The sequence below is a fragment of the Psittacula echo genome (genome assembly GCF_963264785.1).
Source record: "Psittacula echo genome assembly, chromosome: 1".
In the NCBI taxonomy this organism is placed as follows: domain Eukaryota; kingdom Metazoa; phylum Chordata; class Aves; order Psittaciformes; family Psittacidae; genus Psittacula; species Psittacula echo.
Genome location: NC_137735.1, coordinates 98,168,810 through 98,183,871, shown reverse-complemented (window position 1 = coordinate 98,183,871; position 15,062 = coordinate 98,168,810). Strand labels below are relative to the sequence as shown.

General features: G+C 38.6%; 1 protein-coding gene across 10 annotated transcripts in view; it reads right to left on the bottom strand.

The window, feature by feature from the left end:
- Positions 1–15,062, bottom strand: part of WNK1 (WNK lysine deficient protein kinase 1) — a 105,152-nt gene that overhangs the window by 52,806 nt on the left and 37,284 nt on the right. For all 10 annotated transcript variants that reach the window (XM_080611764.1, XM_080611767.1, XM_080611766.1 and 7 more), the window contains exons 3-4: positions 12,087–12,307; positions 9,875–10,032 (exon numbers count right to left, since the gene is read on the bottom strand). In XM_080611764.1, coding sequence (XP_080467890.1) covers positions 9,875–10,032; positions 12,087–12,307 — 379 coding nt within the window. The remainder of the gene's footprint in view (positions 1–9,874; positions 10,033–12,086; positions 12,308–15,062) is intronic.

Below are 15,062 nucleotides of genomic sequence, written 5' to 3'. Positions count from 1 at the left end.
GAATAAGCTCTGAACCAGATCACTATCCTAACAGAGTAAACAGCATTACTGCAATACAAGCAGTAGGAGCAGATGAAAGTTTCCAGTGAGCTAGAGTTAGTTCATGGGGCCCTATTTAGACTAGGAGGGGCCTAGTTCTCATCACAGTCAACTATTGCACATTTTGAGCCCAATACCTTTTTAACTTGACTGATATGCCATCATCCAGATCAAAATTCAACTCTTGGCTATTTGAGAGCTCTATGTCACTGAAATAGCTTAACCAGTTGGTCTTCACCCTCTGTGATGCAGGTGTGTAAGTAATCTAAATCCCATGATTCTTCAACTTCTCCGGACCAGCTGTCTTCGTGACTTGCAACAGATAACCATATATGCCCAGATTTCACAAACACATTGTGAAGACAATAGAGATGCCGTAGTATTTATACAGGCCTGCTTGCTGACTTGTCACAGTTCACTCTTTTCCTTCTCAATTTACCACCTACTCTCAAACAGTTTCTGAGGCATTAATAAAACACAAGAGGCCAGTCACAGCAGTGAAAAAAACTCCACAAACATACATTATTAAAGTTGCTATACACTCAAGGTATATTTGTATTTTGATTGATGCACCCATACTAAGTGCTTGTTCCTAAAGTTTATGAGGTTACTTAGAAGAAGCACCTAGTTGTTTATACGTGATAATCTTTGGTGACAAGTATAAAATAGAGTCCTCATTTGACTAGACATTACTGCTTGCTATCACCTCCACATCTGTATTCTACAACTGAACTTCAAGGCCAGGAGCCACAAGACACTGCCACTAGCTGCTTACCCAACTTCTTTGACAGTATCATGACTGTATTTTTACTCAAAGCCAGAGAATTCACAGCATTAAAAGCCTTACAAGAGAAATAATAGTAGGCTGCAGTTCTCTTGCTTTGTTTCCACACAGTTAAGTTTGAACACGAACTAGTTGTAACTCTTCCTAGAAATCACTGAGACCCTTTCCAGCACTCTCAAGTAAAAAGAACATTGCATTTGCTGGTAATATTGAAACTTGTGCTATGCACTACTGCTGAATATACACCATACCTTAACAACTACCCCATTGACTAATTATCTAGCCCAGCACACAAGGCATTTTAAGTGGTTCCTTCAGCCACTGTACTTCTCCAAGTAAATAAAAATATTAACTTATTTCTAAAGTCCTAAGAATCTGAAGCTCTTATGACTAGTTAGCAGATGGTTTTAGTTAAAACATAGATTAATTAATCACAGCACCTACTGTAACTGCAGCAATGCTAATGACTTGAAGAAATTATTTAAGTCCTAGAACAGGAAGTTTTGTAACTACAAGGTAGGACCCAGTTCCTTAGTGTATACCTGGCAAACAATAAGGATACTGGTGCATGTAATAATGAAAAGGGCCTTGTTTAGAAACACACAGTATGAAGACAGAAATTCTTCTGAAACAACAGTAAGTCTGAGCGGACAAGTGGACTGAGCACTGACTTTTCAGTTTTTTCTCTTACAAAAGAGCATGAAGGAAAGATCAGTTTAATCTATCGTACACAGTTCTCTACCCTCACACTTAGGAACAGGGATGCCTTCTTTATCATCCAAACAAGAATATGCAGCGGTGAACATCTTGAGCTAGCTGAACGGCCCTTTGCTTTACTGGGACATCAGCTTGGAACCAGCTTTCAAAAAAGCAAATGAAAAAAACAGACATGCCTAGATACACATTTCAGTGCTATACATTTAGAAATGCCACAGTGATACAATATTAGAACTGCCTTTTATTTTCAGTATGGAAAATACTTTTTTTATAAATCAAGTTATATTAGTTACATTCTCTGCTTTAATGAGCTACCATTCTGATAGAAAAACATCATCTAGTACTCATTTTAAAATTCAAGCACAGCAACAGTAATTCAAAAGCCACAGATTAGTTCCAGTGGACTTTGAACTGCATTAAAAAGAATGATCCAACATGGGCCATAAAACATTTGGTACAAGAACTAGCCATTAGAAAAAGATACCCAGTAAAACGCCTAGGATAATGTTGCAAACACTGAAAACAGTGCACAATTCAGACAATGCACCAAAAGTTACCATCCTTTCATTTTATGATTTATTCTAATAGGAGTGAAGAACTTCTATTTGTGTGCCAAAAAATTCCACAGCTTCAGAGGGTGGTCCTAAGAAGTATCCCTGCCATGCAGGGAACTTTTTGATGATGATAATGCGTGGTAAGGTAGAAATATGTCTCTCAAAAGAAGTTTACCTTAAAATAAAGTCACAAGCTTATAGTGCTAGAAAGCTTCTAAATATTTACACTAGACAGAAGCGACAGCCTTTTTTCTCTTTAGGATAAAAATATTATGCACAATAAGCAACAGAGTTTCTTATCTATACATTTTAGCCTGTTGTGTCTTCTCTATTTTGGGGAAACTGTATCTGCAAAATCACATTCAACTTTGGTAACCTTCACTCTTCTAGTACAGAACAAACCAAAGCATTCAAACAGACACGCATACCCCCGGTGTCACTGCCTGCTCTGGCAACAGCTCTGAGTAACCTGGAGGCAACTATAAAGAGTTTATAATAAAATCTGGTGGAGTTCTGGCCTATGAATCACATCATAATCTCAAAATAACTTATTACTCAACATCCCTGTGAGCTTTCACAGGATCAAAACTTTCCTGGACTTATCCCATTCTTACCCCTGCACAACCACAGCAGTACAGTTGGCAGCACAAGAAACAGTAGCCCATGCATTCTTAATGTCAGTATTTTTGACTAGTAGGGCTATACTGACAAATAACATTGAACTATCAGTCTCCCCACAGGAATGCTTCAGTCATTCTAAAAGGCAGGCATTTTAAAAACACTTCCTGTTCCTCAAAAGAGCTACTTTCAGAGCTAAATAGATGTGATTATAGGCCAATATTAAATATTAGTGTCATAGTTTTAAGAGGTCTGATCCTTAAGAGGTAACAAACTTTTAAAGTTTTTAAACATACATTGTTTACTCTGTATTCTGTGAACTTATTTAGGTTTCTAAAAACACATTCTGAAACTCTGCAATACAGCAAATTTCAGATCTTGGTTTTATGCAAGTCAACTGAAGCTCACACCACTCCCTGTCTTCTAATTCCTGATCATTTTAAAATCATATTCAATCCAAAACTGCTAAGAGACACATTCCAGGCTCAGCAGTGGACAATAAGAAATATCTCCTTTCACTTCTAACCAAGTTTGTTTTACTTCAACATTGACAAAACCATTTTAGCTGTAATCTAGAAGCTTTTGATGCTGAATAGTACAAATGCCTCTAAGATCAACGCATAAAAGCAAACTACTTTTAGAAAGGAATTCGGTTGAAAGAGCTTTTTTCTTTCCAACTTCAGATATGATCTGCCCTAGCTGTGCTATTCATATAGCATATTTTATCTCAGTTTTCAAGCTGATGCCTGCTTTTCCATACTGAGATCATTGTCATTTCTTAAAGAGGACTTCTAATCTGACATGCAAGACTTCTTAAGATATTAATGCTTCAAAACCTGAATTCCCATCTTCCATTTTTAAGGCTATATATTTCTGAACTGATGAGTCAGTGACTGAACCTCCACCCAGGCAGATTCTTCACTCTTGAAGACATTCCAGCAAAATGCTTGCAACCGAAAGTGGTAGAAGCTTAAATATTATTTAGTCCATTCAGTGTGATGCAGAGGAAACACATCTGATGTGCCACTTTTTTTCTATTTGATAGTCAAGTAGCTGAAGCTTCTTCTTTCAGTGAACACAAGAGTTTGCCCTTTTTTTACAATTAAACTGTTTCCTGTGCTTGGTTGAAGGCTCATGGCCTTCCTGTATCTGCTTTAACAAAAGAACTCTGAGGGTTACCTTTCCCTATTTTTCCACTGATTTCCACCTCCCTCCCTCCCCCCGATGCTGCTTCCACTTGAAAGACTGATAGGAGGGGTTTCCCTGTATCTATCTGAACCAGGCCAGGAAACCAACTTGTTCAAGGTAATGAAACAGTTTTATATATGCCTAAAAAAAAAAAAAAAGTCACATATTGCTTCCAGAAACCAAAAGGAAGGCATTTATTAATATTCATTAACTATTTAGTAAATAAATACTTAAAGTATCAATCTACAGGTTAAGGGATACTTTGCCCATTGCAACTCTAGTGAAAACACAGTTGACTAGTCTAGACAATTATGATCTCTAACTTAAAGACACTAAAGAAGAGATTAATTTCATCTCAACTGACCAAACTGCAGCGCCATATAGCTGCCTAGTTTCCAGCCAAGAGAATGACCTTCCCTCTAACCAGTGAGCTTCAGTTCCCACCAGTTAGGGAAATTAAGGGGTTTTAAACCAGTTAGACACTGCCTGGTCAGGTTACTCATTACGTACCTTGTTCCCTTGGGCCTTTTTTTTAAGCTCTGTAGAACAGAGAATAAAAATGTTGTGCCTGTTCTGTGGAACATTTCAGTACAGAACAAGTTGTTTTGTTGGTTTTGAAGTCAAAATGTAAAATACCTCCCCCCTCCTTTTTTTCCCCCCTTCTCATCTTAAGGCTAGCTCAGAAAGCTGTTTATAGAGAAGAGACTGGACTTTTGATGACAGCAAGGACAAGTGCAAAATCTCACTCTGTCAAAGTAAGCGTGGAGAAAATTAAGTACAGAGCGCAAGTCCATCAGGAGAACTTAAAAGGTAAGTTTATATAATGGTAGGGGGCAATAGAGAAAAGGGAGTTTTCTGCTCATACTCTGCTAATTTGAAACTGAGGATGGTCTTACTAGCTTTTTTGCCATGAACGTGTTTGGATTTTTATGTTAGTGGCAGAGGATGCAAAAATGAAACATATTTGCATAATAAACCTATTAAACTGTCTTTTTACTAGTCCTAGGACTAGTCAATATCCTGGAAAATTTAAGACTGAGACACTGGATTATTAGTTACTGAGTAATCACTACCTCCACACATTTGTAAAAATACTCTGTGCTGCAAAAAGAGAGCTTCAAAGAAACATAGTGTAGAAGCAATCAAGGTCTTACTACATCTGTGAGTGGTAACTGCAACATGAGCAAGAAAAAAAATAAGCCAGCTTTTGTGGCAACTGCATGGGTTACATCGCTCTCACCAGAGGCTGAGACAAAGCAGCTGAAGCTACTGCAGTTAGTTATGCCTTCACTGCACTGCTTCCCAAACAGACTAAACTAAGAAACCATAGTTAAGATGTCTGTTCTATAAATACCTCTGTTTTCATTTAAATGCACGTGTAGCCCATTTCAAATATCTCCTATGACAAACTGTTTAATTGAAATATGCATGGAACAGGTCAAAGAAAGAATACAAGTCTCCAGAGAGGAACAAAGTCAGACAGGGAAACCTTTCTGAATTTAACCAAGGTCGTTCCTTCTTCTTTGTGCAAGCATGTAGCAGAACTAAATATCTTGATTAGCTTTTGTATTTAACTGCTTGAATTGTTCTGATATAGTGCAGAATTGGGAGAAAAAAAACTGGGGGGGGGGGGAGGGACAACACCTATTCCCTAATCTATTAGTGTATCACAGTTATGTCTGCACAAGACAGCAGAGGGGGAAAAAAATAAGTCTCAGGAGCAGGCAGGACTATTTTAATAGCATGGCTTATTTTCAATTAATTACAGACTTAGATGTTGGGTTTTTTCTGAGGGCAAGTAGGCAGCAGCAAGTGCTCACTGGATGGATTCAGTCCCAGCTGAAGAGATATACTGTTTGAATATCTGAGGAATCCCAGGAGTTGCAATTTCTTTAAGTACTAACTACTAATTGATTTAGAACCATTTCCAAAGAGCAGCAAGGACAGCTTCAATGAAGAAAAGGGGTTTTCAGACAAAATTGCAGCTTTATAATTTAATGAGAACAAAGAGGAAGGCCAGGCTCCTTTATGCCTGAGTGACAAGACATGCAGATCTCACTTTCCTTTCTAAAGAAACTGCTAGTGAAAGGGTCTGGACTGGGCATAGCTAGAAGGATGCAAGTACAAACAAAAGTCAATACTCTATCCAACTCATGCCGACTTCCTTACTAGAACTGTAAAATGAAGTTCAGCATAACACCTTGAGCCTTACAAATTACAGACTGCTTTGGGTTTGCATTTTTTTGTTTGGGTGGTTTTTTTTTTAAGCCAGGCCTTTACCCGGATTCTTCTGTTGAAGGAATAATTCTTCTAGTTGAAGTGAGCCAGAAAATCAATTTAATTGCAATTCTGCTTCTTGGGCCAGAGAATTCAGGAACCTAACCCTAGCACTGATTTAAGGAAAAACAGGAACTTCCTAGTGAGACAAGCATCTTGCAGAACAGCAGACTCATGCAGCAGTGCTATTATCTAAGACGTGAAGCAGCACTAACTGGACCAAAAGATGTCTCATCTCTAGGAGCAATTTCAGCCTTTAGATCTGGCATCTACAGCTTTGCTTACCCAAACTGTATTATTTTATCAGAAAACTGTTTCCAAACATGAGGGAAGACCAAACAGAAGAGGTCGAACACGTATCAGAGAACTCCAGACAACCCTGGCAAAAGCCCAACCCAGTGCTGTGGTATCTGGGCATCAGCTAGAGCAATCCTTATCACAAAAGATGTAAGGTCAAAACACAATGTAACTAAGGGCCACCCTAAAATAGAGACCAACATACAGCCAAAATGGGAGAAAAGAATAAAAGCTAGTAGTACCAAGTCCAGTCCCGAGAAGACACCCTGGGCATTAAGACACCTTTTATAGGCTTCTGTCCTAAGCAATAGCAAGGATTTAAGCTAACGGAGCAACTCTGCTTTTTACTAAGCCTAATAGCTACCGCAAAGGGGGTGAGGGAAACCAATTAATTTAAACACATATCGCCTGCCGTGAGTGGCTGCACATTCTGATCTTATCGCCTTTGGGGTTTTAGTGGCTTTTAAGCTTCCACATGGCATGATCTTTCATGACTGTCAATAACAGACCATTATTATTTTACTTCCCTCTCGTCTCTGTGTATGCATCTAGATAAAATAATCCTTTCATTTAAGGCACAGCAGGACTACAGCTGCCACCTCAAAATATTCCTAAACATGCCTAGGAAAGCAGCAAACTAAGGGGTTGAAATGGAAATATTAAACATCCTCCACAAACCACATGCACCTTCCAAGATACATTAGAAAGAAACATGTTGGTAAGTATTCTTGGAGTCACCTACAGTTTTCTGACTTCATTCTGTTATTGATGGTTCACACACTGTCCTTTTAAGTACTATATGTCACAACTGGTTCACTCCTCACCCACAACTGCAGCCGTTGTCTAAATTAAAGTTTCCTTTGACATGAAAGAAAATCTTTTCTTTAACGAGGAGATCTTTCCTTTAACAAGGAGCAAAGGACAAGGGCAGAAAATTATATGGCTCTTTTCCACATTGGTTCACAGAGCTTTCACAGAGTGTTAAAAAGAATACAAAGAGTATTTTATTTCACTTTCATAATATGGTTCTGCTTTCCACATTATAAAAGCAACACTGATTTTTCCATTATCAGTTAAGACAGGTTTATGCTTTATTTCAAGGTAATGTTGTCTTTTCTTCTTTGAAAGCCTTCCTCAACACTTGTTCAAATTTTGTTTGCTGTCGATTTTGTTTTGTTTCTAAACAAAATGCTTTGAGTACAAGGGAATTAGCAACCCCAAATATACCAAAGCACACAGCCTTTCATCCCCTGTCTAGAAACAGGTAAGTGTACAGTTCACTTTATTTACCTTCCTGTTCTTTGCTCCTTCCTAAAGAAAAGATTTCCTTGTTTTCATATCAAAGTACGTTTTAGAGCTCTCAAACAGCAGATGAAACAGTGGGGGGATAGAGAGGAGAGGAAAGTAAAATCAGCAATTAAATTCAAACTGTGAACCATGAGCAGCAGAGTACAGAAGAAGGTGGTGTTGGACAGACAGACAAAAATTACTAGTGTTTCTCATCCACTTAGAATTTCAACAGTCAAACAAAACCAACGTGGAGAAAGAAGCATTAGGCACAGTAAGCAAGTGGTAAGTTGAACCCTGGTAAGTCTCTACATAAATTTGTCTGCTACAAGTCCCTACATGGGCTTCCCAATCACTAAGCGCTTTACAGCCAGGGAAAAGACAGTTCTTTAAGACCTGGGGATTTCCAAGCCTGAGACTGTCTCAAAAGCTGATTCTCACCACAGCCCAGTTCCTAGTACTTCTAAGGAACTGTCAGGGCAGTTACATCAGGTATCTGCTCTGAGGAAAAACACTCATCCAAATTATGCTGCTTTGGCTGTGGCCAAGACACATACACAACCACAGTAAAAGGTACCACAAGGACTGTTTTGGTAAGACATTTAGTTTTCTTTCACTAATCCAGACAGCTCGTGGATCTGATTATGCTGTAAGCAGAGTAAAGGCTAGACATTACCACTGGTTTTCCTCCCTATTTAGAAAACCACAGCTATGTCCACCAACATACAAAAAAAGATTCTGCGAGTTTGTGTATATACACATATATACACACACATATAGTATGTAAACCTACTCTAACATCTGTTAAAAAAAATAAAAAATGGCCGTTTATCCCTTCTTTCTTCCTCCTCCTGTGCCTCACCAACATTCCCCTTCAAAGAAGGGATAGTCTTTCATTTCACCAAGCCTTCCTTCAGAATTCTTTACTTCTGACATAAAGACCCTTCCTTTCCACATCTGTTAGTCACTAATTAGATCTGCCTTTTATAGTGTGAGGCATCAGGAATAAGAGAGCACTTTCTTTTTCCAAAGCTAAGCAAGTCATTTATTAAATCCTCAACTTCTCCAAGATAATACACACAAGACATTTAACAGGAATTCATTTGTCTATGGATCAGAAAGAGAGGTTTTTTCCACCCTTTGCACATCCGCACAGATATTGTGAGAATCAATGCAAGTTTTTACTTCCCCAAGTGGTCACCTTACTATTCTTTTTGAATGCTTAGATCAGAAGGTGAACATGTGCAGTTTGTTTTACTGCACTGGTGCAGTTTTCGCAAAACTGTTTTAGAGATCACAAAGTAAACCTAGCCACAACCATTCTGAACGCTCCTAGCACCACAGTTCTGCTTCAAGGAGTGTAGGTTTCACATAGTCTAGTCAGATAGGCAAGCTCAAATCTCTTGCTTGCCTTCTCAGCCTTATTTGGTTTCAACACCTCTAACACCACCACTACACTTACCAGCACTTTTCAGGGTAGAATACCTTCCTGCTATTTATCAAGTGTTTCCACTGCATAATTACAAGTGCACCCAATACACAGTAGCTAAGGGCTATTTAGAATTCAGCAAACTATTAACTTAGAATCACTCTGGGTAACAATTTACGATTGACCCTGGCAGGCAGCTAAGCCAAAGTGTTCTAAATCTGTGATCCAGCTTTATTTCAGAGAACAAAGTTACCAGCTAATCTTCTAGACTGAAATAATTCCACCACCCCCCACAGTGGCTTTGAAAATAACCTGTTACTACTCTAATGTGGTTTTTTATTTGGAGCTTTGGGGTTTTTTGTTTTTCTTTTGCTTAGTGTGGGGGCTTGATTTTTTTGGGGGGGAGAGGGGGAGGTTTAAACTCGGTGCAACACTTTCTGACATACCGAAGGAAGAATATGAATACACGTTAAATTTTATTTCCATTCACATATTTTACAGGCTTCTGACTGTTTGGTAAGCTGAACCATGCTATACCTTTCCACCCACAACCCACCCCCCCAAAAATAATCTTGTCAGCTTCTTTTTTTCCTTACACACACTTGCACAGTATCATGCTACACAGCCGTACTCTTTTGTTGCTAATAGCAGTAGCTTTAGAGTCAATAGCAGCAACGGACTTACACTGGTCACTCGACGGTAGATCTGCGCAGCATTTTGGCACTCGGAATAAGGATATTCAGACGTAGCCATCTCTAGCATACACATCCCAAAAGCATATACATCAACGGATTCATCATATTTCTCCTCATACATCTCGGGGGCCATGAACTCTGGGGTACCTTAAATTAAAAGAACGATTCAGACTCTAAATGTCTCAAAGCGAGCAGAGGCTGCTGGCGTTACTCACCGCAGGAGGAAGTGGACGGGAAGACCTGTGAGACAAGAGAAAGTGGAGGCAAAAAGAAGAGGGAGGAAACCCTTAGTCACTCTGTTGCATCAACATACTTTGTGAGTCTTCCATTGCAAGGCCTTGTGAAATAAGAATGGCATGAAAGGACTGATGCAAATTCCTGTTTCATGTGTGTTAGTTACTCTAGGCATCAAAACAGACTGTATGAGGCAGGAGTCAAATAGAGGGGAGGGTATAAGAAAAGGGGAAGACTGTAGACTAGCCATAGGCTACAAACCAAATACTAAGGAGAGTTAAGGCACTTACCTTTTATCCCTGTAAGAAAGGAGGCACATTAAACCTTGTTTCAAAAATTACTCAACTGCCTTCTGCTGCAAAAGAAGTAGTATTGGTAAGAGCCCACAGCTAGTCTCTGACCTGGCGCTTTCCATCTACTTTTCTAAGTAGGATGGTTTGGGAAAGGCCTTGCAATGAAAAACTCTATTGTTACAAATATACATCTTCATGAAAAAAGGATAAAAGGTAGTTTTCTGCAAAGGCCACTCACCAGAGCCCTTTTCTTCATATACTTACCTTCCCACCTGCAGTATATTTATAGGCCTACTGCAGATACAGGCATTAGTGAGGGACATCCTACAGTCAAAAATACTCAGAAATACAGAGATTGAGTTACAGGCATAGAGCGTGAGATTCAACAAGTCCCATTTAAATAGTGTGCAGAAAATTATTGCCCAGTGAAGCATCACAGCATCCCCTCAAAGGGATTGCACTGTATGATCAAATTTACTTTCAGCCAGAAATGCGAGTTTCCTTTTTGTAAATTTAAGCACAGAATTATTTCCTGCAGACACTAGATTCAAGACAGTTCACAGCTCATTCTATAGCCACATTGCTTGTTTTCACTACACTAAATCAAAAAAAAAAAAAAAAGGCATGTAATTGCAGTCACTTATCCAAAAGCTAACTGTTAACAGATAGATATGAAATGGGCATTTTTCAATTATAATTTTGAGGATTAGATGAGAATGTTTAAGAATTTTTTTATTATTTATTTACATTGTATGCTTTTCTTTCCTATTAATACTTTGACTTGGTCAAGAAGCAGGAAATATTTCAGCAACAGCTTGCAAAACAATTTATGAGTATATACCATTGATCCCGTCTTAGGAATCTAGTATAGGACTGTTGAGTAATACCACATTTTAGCAAGCTCTGAACACTGGGAGAGAGAGAAAGAGAGAGAGCGCAACTTCATACCCTGTAGTCTATTCACCCAACTACAGAAACAAAGCTGATAAAACCAATTCTTTCAAGAATCCACAAGAAATACTAGTTCCATCAGATCAACTTCTGAAAAAGGTTATTAGTGGATATACAAGAACAGAGCCAGTATGAGGTAATACTACCCCAACGCATCTTCCTAAGTTACATAAATCCATATTGTATAGACTCCTGAGTAGGCATTACACCACAGTCAGACTGTGATATAAAGATTCTTTTATATACCTTAGTTTTTGATTACTCACAAAGTGCAAAAGATTTAATATTAGCCCCTGGTGACAATATAAAAAATAAATAAATATTTGGCTGTATAATTTAATGCTACACTAAATATCAAAATGTTGCTTGGTCACCAAAATGCATTTGTACATTACTTGAAGCAGAATCATGCTAAAGCTGAGATTTATGTGTAATTAAGAGTGGTTTTATCAACAATGTTGCACTAAACTGTTGGGCAGAGCAATAAATCTATATTCCAAAATGCTTAATGTTAATATACAAATACCAAAAGTACAACCAAAGTTTCAACATATAATCTCATCAGGAACACAGAATGACCTCAACAGCCAAGAAATGTTTTCACGCTTTGACCATGTACCTTTGAAACCATATGTTTAAGGAAGGAAAAAAAAGACTTTGAAAATACTCAAGTTTCCAAATAGGTAGACTGGCTCATCAGCCTCCGAAACAGTAGAGGCTTACCTATCACACTTTTGGCAAAAGAAGCTCGTTTCAGGGTTGCCAGACCAAGGTCTCCAATCTTGACTGATCCAGTAGGGCCAGTAATGAAGATATTGTCACATTTTAAGTCTCTATGAATAATGGGAGGAGTGCGTGTGTGTAGAAATTGCAAGCCTTTCAGTATCTGACGGCACCAGCTTCGTAGTACTTTAATTTTCATCACTTTAAATCTTTTCAAATACCTAATGAAAAAAATAGCACTGGGTTAAACAGGTTCAGCTAACAAATAGTAGATTATGCTATATCATTTGCTGTTTTGAAGTAAAAAGCAGTAATGAAACAGATGTACAAATTTCAACTTCACCTTCTATTTTAAAAGCTACCTGGGCATTTCCAGACTTCAGAGGAGCTAGAGCTGATGTCCCCTCCTAAAACCTACCCACTTTCTTCTAGCTAGGGGACTATAACATTGAAAGATATATGTGAAATGCTTGATCTATAGCTAATAATTCATTTGCATAGAAAGTCACCCTATGGTAATTAAACAGTTGGCTTGCTAAGTTTCAAGGCACTGCTTCCCTGACAAAGAGTTAAAGACTTACGCATTACAACAACTCTTTATCTATTCATTTAAGAGAGGGGTTTTTTTCCCTTTTATCCTGAAATTGCTCAAATAGTTATAACCTTTTCCTTGATTAAATATAACTGGGTGGAAAGGTGGGCACTAGAGCCAAAACTCTAATAACAACCAAGTACAGAACTGTTGCAAACTGTGAGAGCTCTGCAGCCAGTACTGATAACTTTGACCAGGGTGCTTGGACTAATATTGGTAAGTAAGGTTTTCAGGCTACACTTTAAACCTGCTTCAAATTTACTTGTTGAGATGGCAAGTGAATTAGAAATTCTTAGAGATCACTTTCCTGGTGCAGGACAGAGTGTGATCATCTGAATCTTGACTGGTACTACTCACTACTTCAAAATAAGAATGTAATGTTTATGCATAGATATGGATGGGGCAGGGAATCTTTAAAAAGGTTCTGTCAAATAACTGACATGGAAGAGTTTATACATAAAGTTAGCATCCCTTTCCAGGTGGAATGGGACCTAACCTTGATTATTCTAACATTGCTACTTCTTAAAATCCCATGCCAGAAGAGTCAATTTTCATACCAAAACAAAATTTTCCAGTGCTTGTTACCCAAAACTATGACCTTATTCTACTTCTTAATTTCTACAGATTAGAGATACCCCAAGGTGAATAACCTGTGACAGTGTTCAAGTGCTTTCCAACAGTGTAAGTGCAGAACCTCTCTACGGGTAAAACAATTTGAGGTGAAGAGTTGTTTACTTCCCTTTGAAAAGTATGGGGTGAAATGCACTTAGAGAAAGAAACTATCATGCTGTGTAGTGCAAGAATGTTATTAAGAGGGTGTTACTGAAAGTCTCAGATAAAGTCCAGTTTCACACTACCGCAAGACTGGTAGGAAATTCTGTGACCAGCATGAAGTCTAGCAACTACAGTCTTAAAATACAACCAAGTCATGTTCAATTATTCCATGTTTTCAGTCTCTTCTGCATATCCACTTAATCAGCAAAAAAGGTAGTGATTAAATCACTTGAACCAATGCCAACATAAAAATGTGGTATATTAAGGCCTTTTACTTTTTTTCCTCCAATTCAAAAGAATATCTGGAAAATCAAGTTGCTAGCAATAACCCCACTGTGAAAACAGATCTGCAAAAGCAATCGAGACCCAGTTCCAGAAGGAAATAAAGTCTCAAAACAGAATGCAAAGACAAGCAGGGAAAAAGCCAAGCAAAGGAAGGAGAGAAACTGAAGGAGGTTCTGAATCACATCAGCTACCACTTGAATTCTTGCTATTGACACAACCCTCATTCATCTGTCTTGAGCTAGTTCCAAAGATCACATGGTAGGGGCACTTCAGTTCAGCATCTGGAATCCCTAATTACATTCTTGGTTTCAAATATGCTAGTCTACTGCCAGCTTCTCACTATTAAAGGACCTGGGTCCAACCATCACACAGCATCCTGCAGTGTTGCTGTTATTTTTCCATAACACTGTCATGAACTAAGTCACATGTCACTTAAGGCAGAAACCATTTTAAAATGGAAGTGTATATAAATACATAAAAATACACAGACAATGCTACCAGCCAACATGCTTGCAATTTTCCTAGTATCATAGGATAACTCAGGCTTGAAAAGACATCAGGAGATTTCTAGTTTAAGTTTCTGCTTAGAGTCAGCCATGAAGTCAAACATGGTTACTCCTGACTGTATGCAGCCAGGTTACCAGGATGTCCAAGAAATGAGGCCTGTGCAACATCTTGAGGCAACCTGTTCTACTGCTTGACTATCACCACTGAAACAGCTTCTCCTTACATCAGTCTGAACCTCTTTTGTTTCAATTTGTGCCAGTTATCTCTTATCCTCCCACCATTCACTGCTGCAAACAGCCTGAGCTGACTCCCTTAAGTGCCCTGGAAGCCTGCTGTTAGGTCTCCCCCAAAAGATCCTTCTTCAGGATGATCAAATCCAGTTCCCTCAGCCTCTCTTCACAGTGACTGCAGCACCTGACCATCTTGGTGAGCTTCCATTTAACTTGCTCCTGTGAATTCAACACTGTTGTCTATTTTACAGAGTAGCAATGATTTTTTTAAAAAGATAGATATTTGGTCCTTGTATAGAATATAAGCAAAGATGAGAGCACACAGCTGTCTTTATTAGTTAGCTTCAATGAATAGAGACGGGAACTAGAATTTGGTTGTCTCAAGGTTGGTTTTTTGTGGGATTGGTTTTTGAGGGTTTCGTTAAGCAGGAATGCTGTTGATCTACAGCATCTCAGCTCAAGTATCTATAGGGAACCCTACTAAGTTAGCTGTCGTACTAGACAGCTGATACATTCATTTGAAGTGGATCAGGACCCATACTACAACAGCCTTGGACAAAACTAGTAGCTGAGACCTAGGTCAGATTG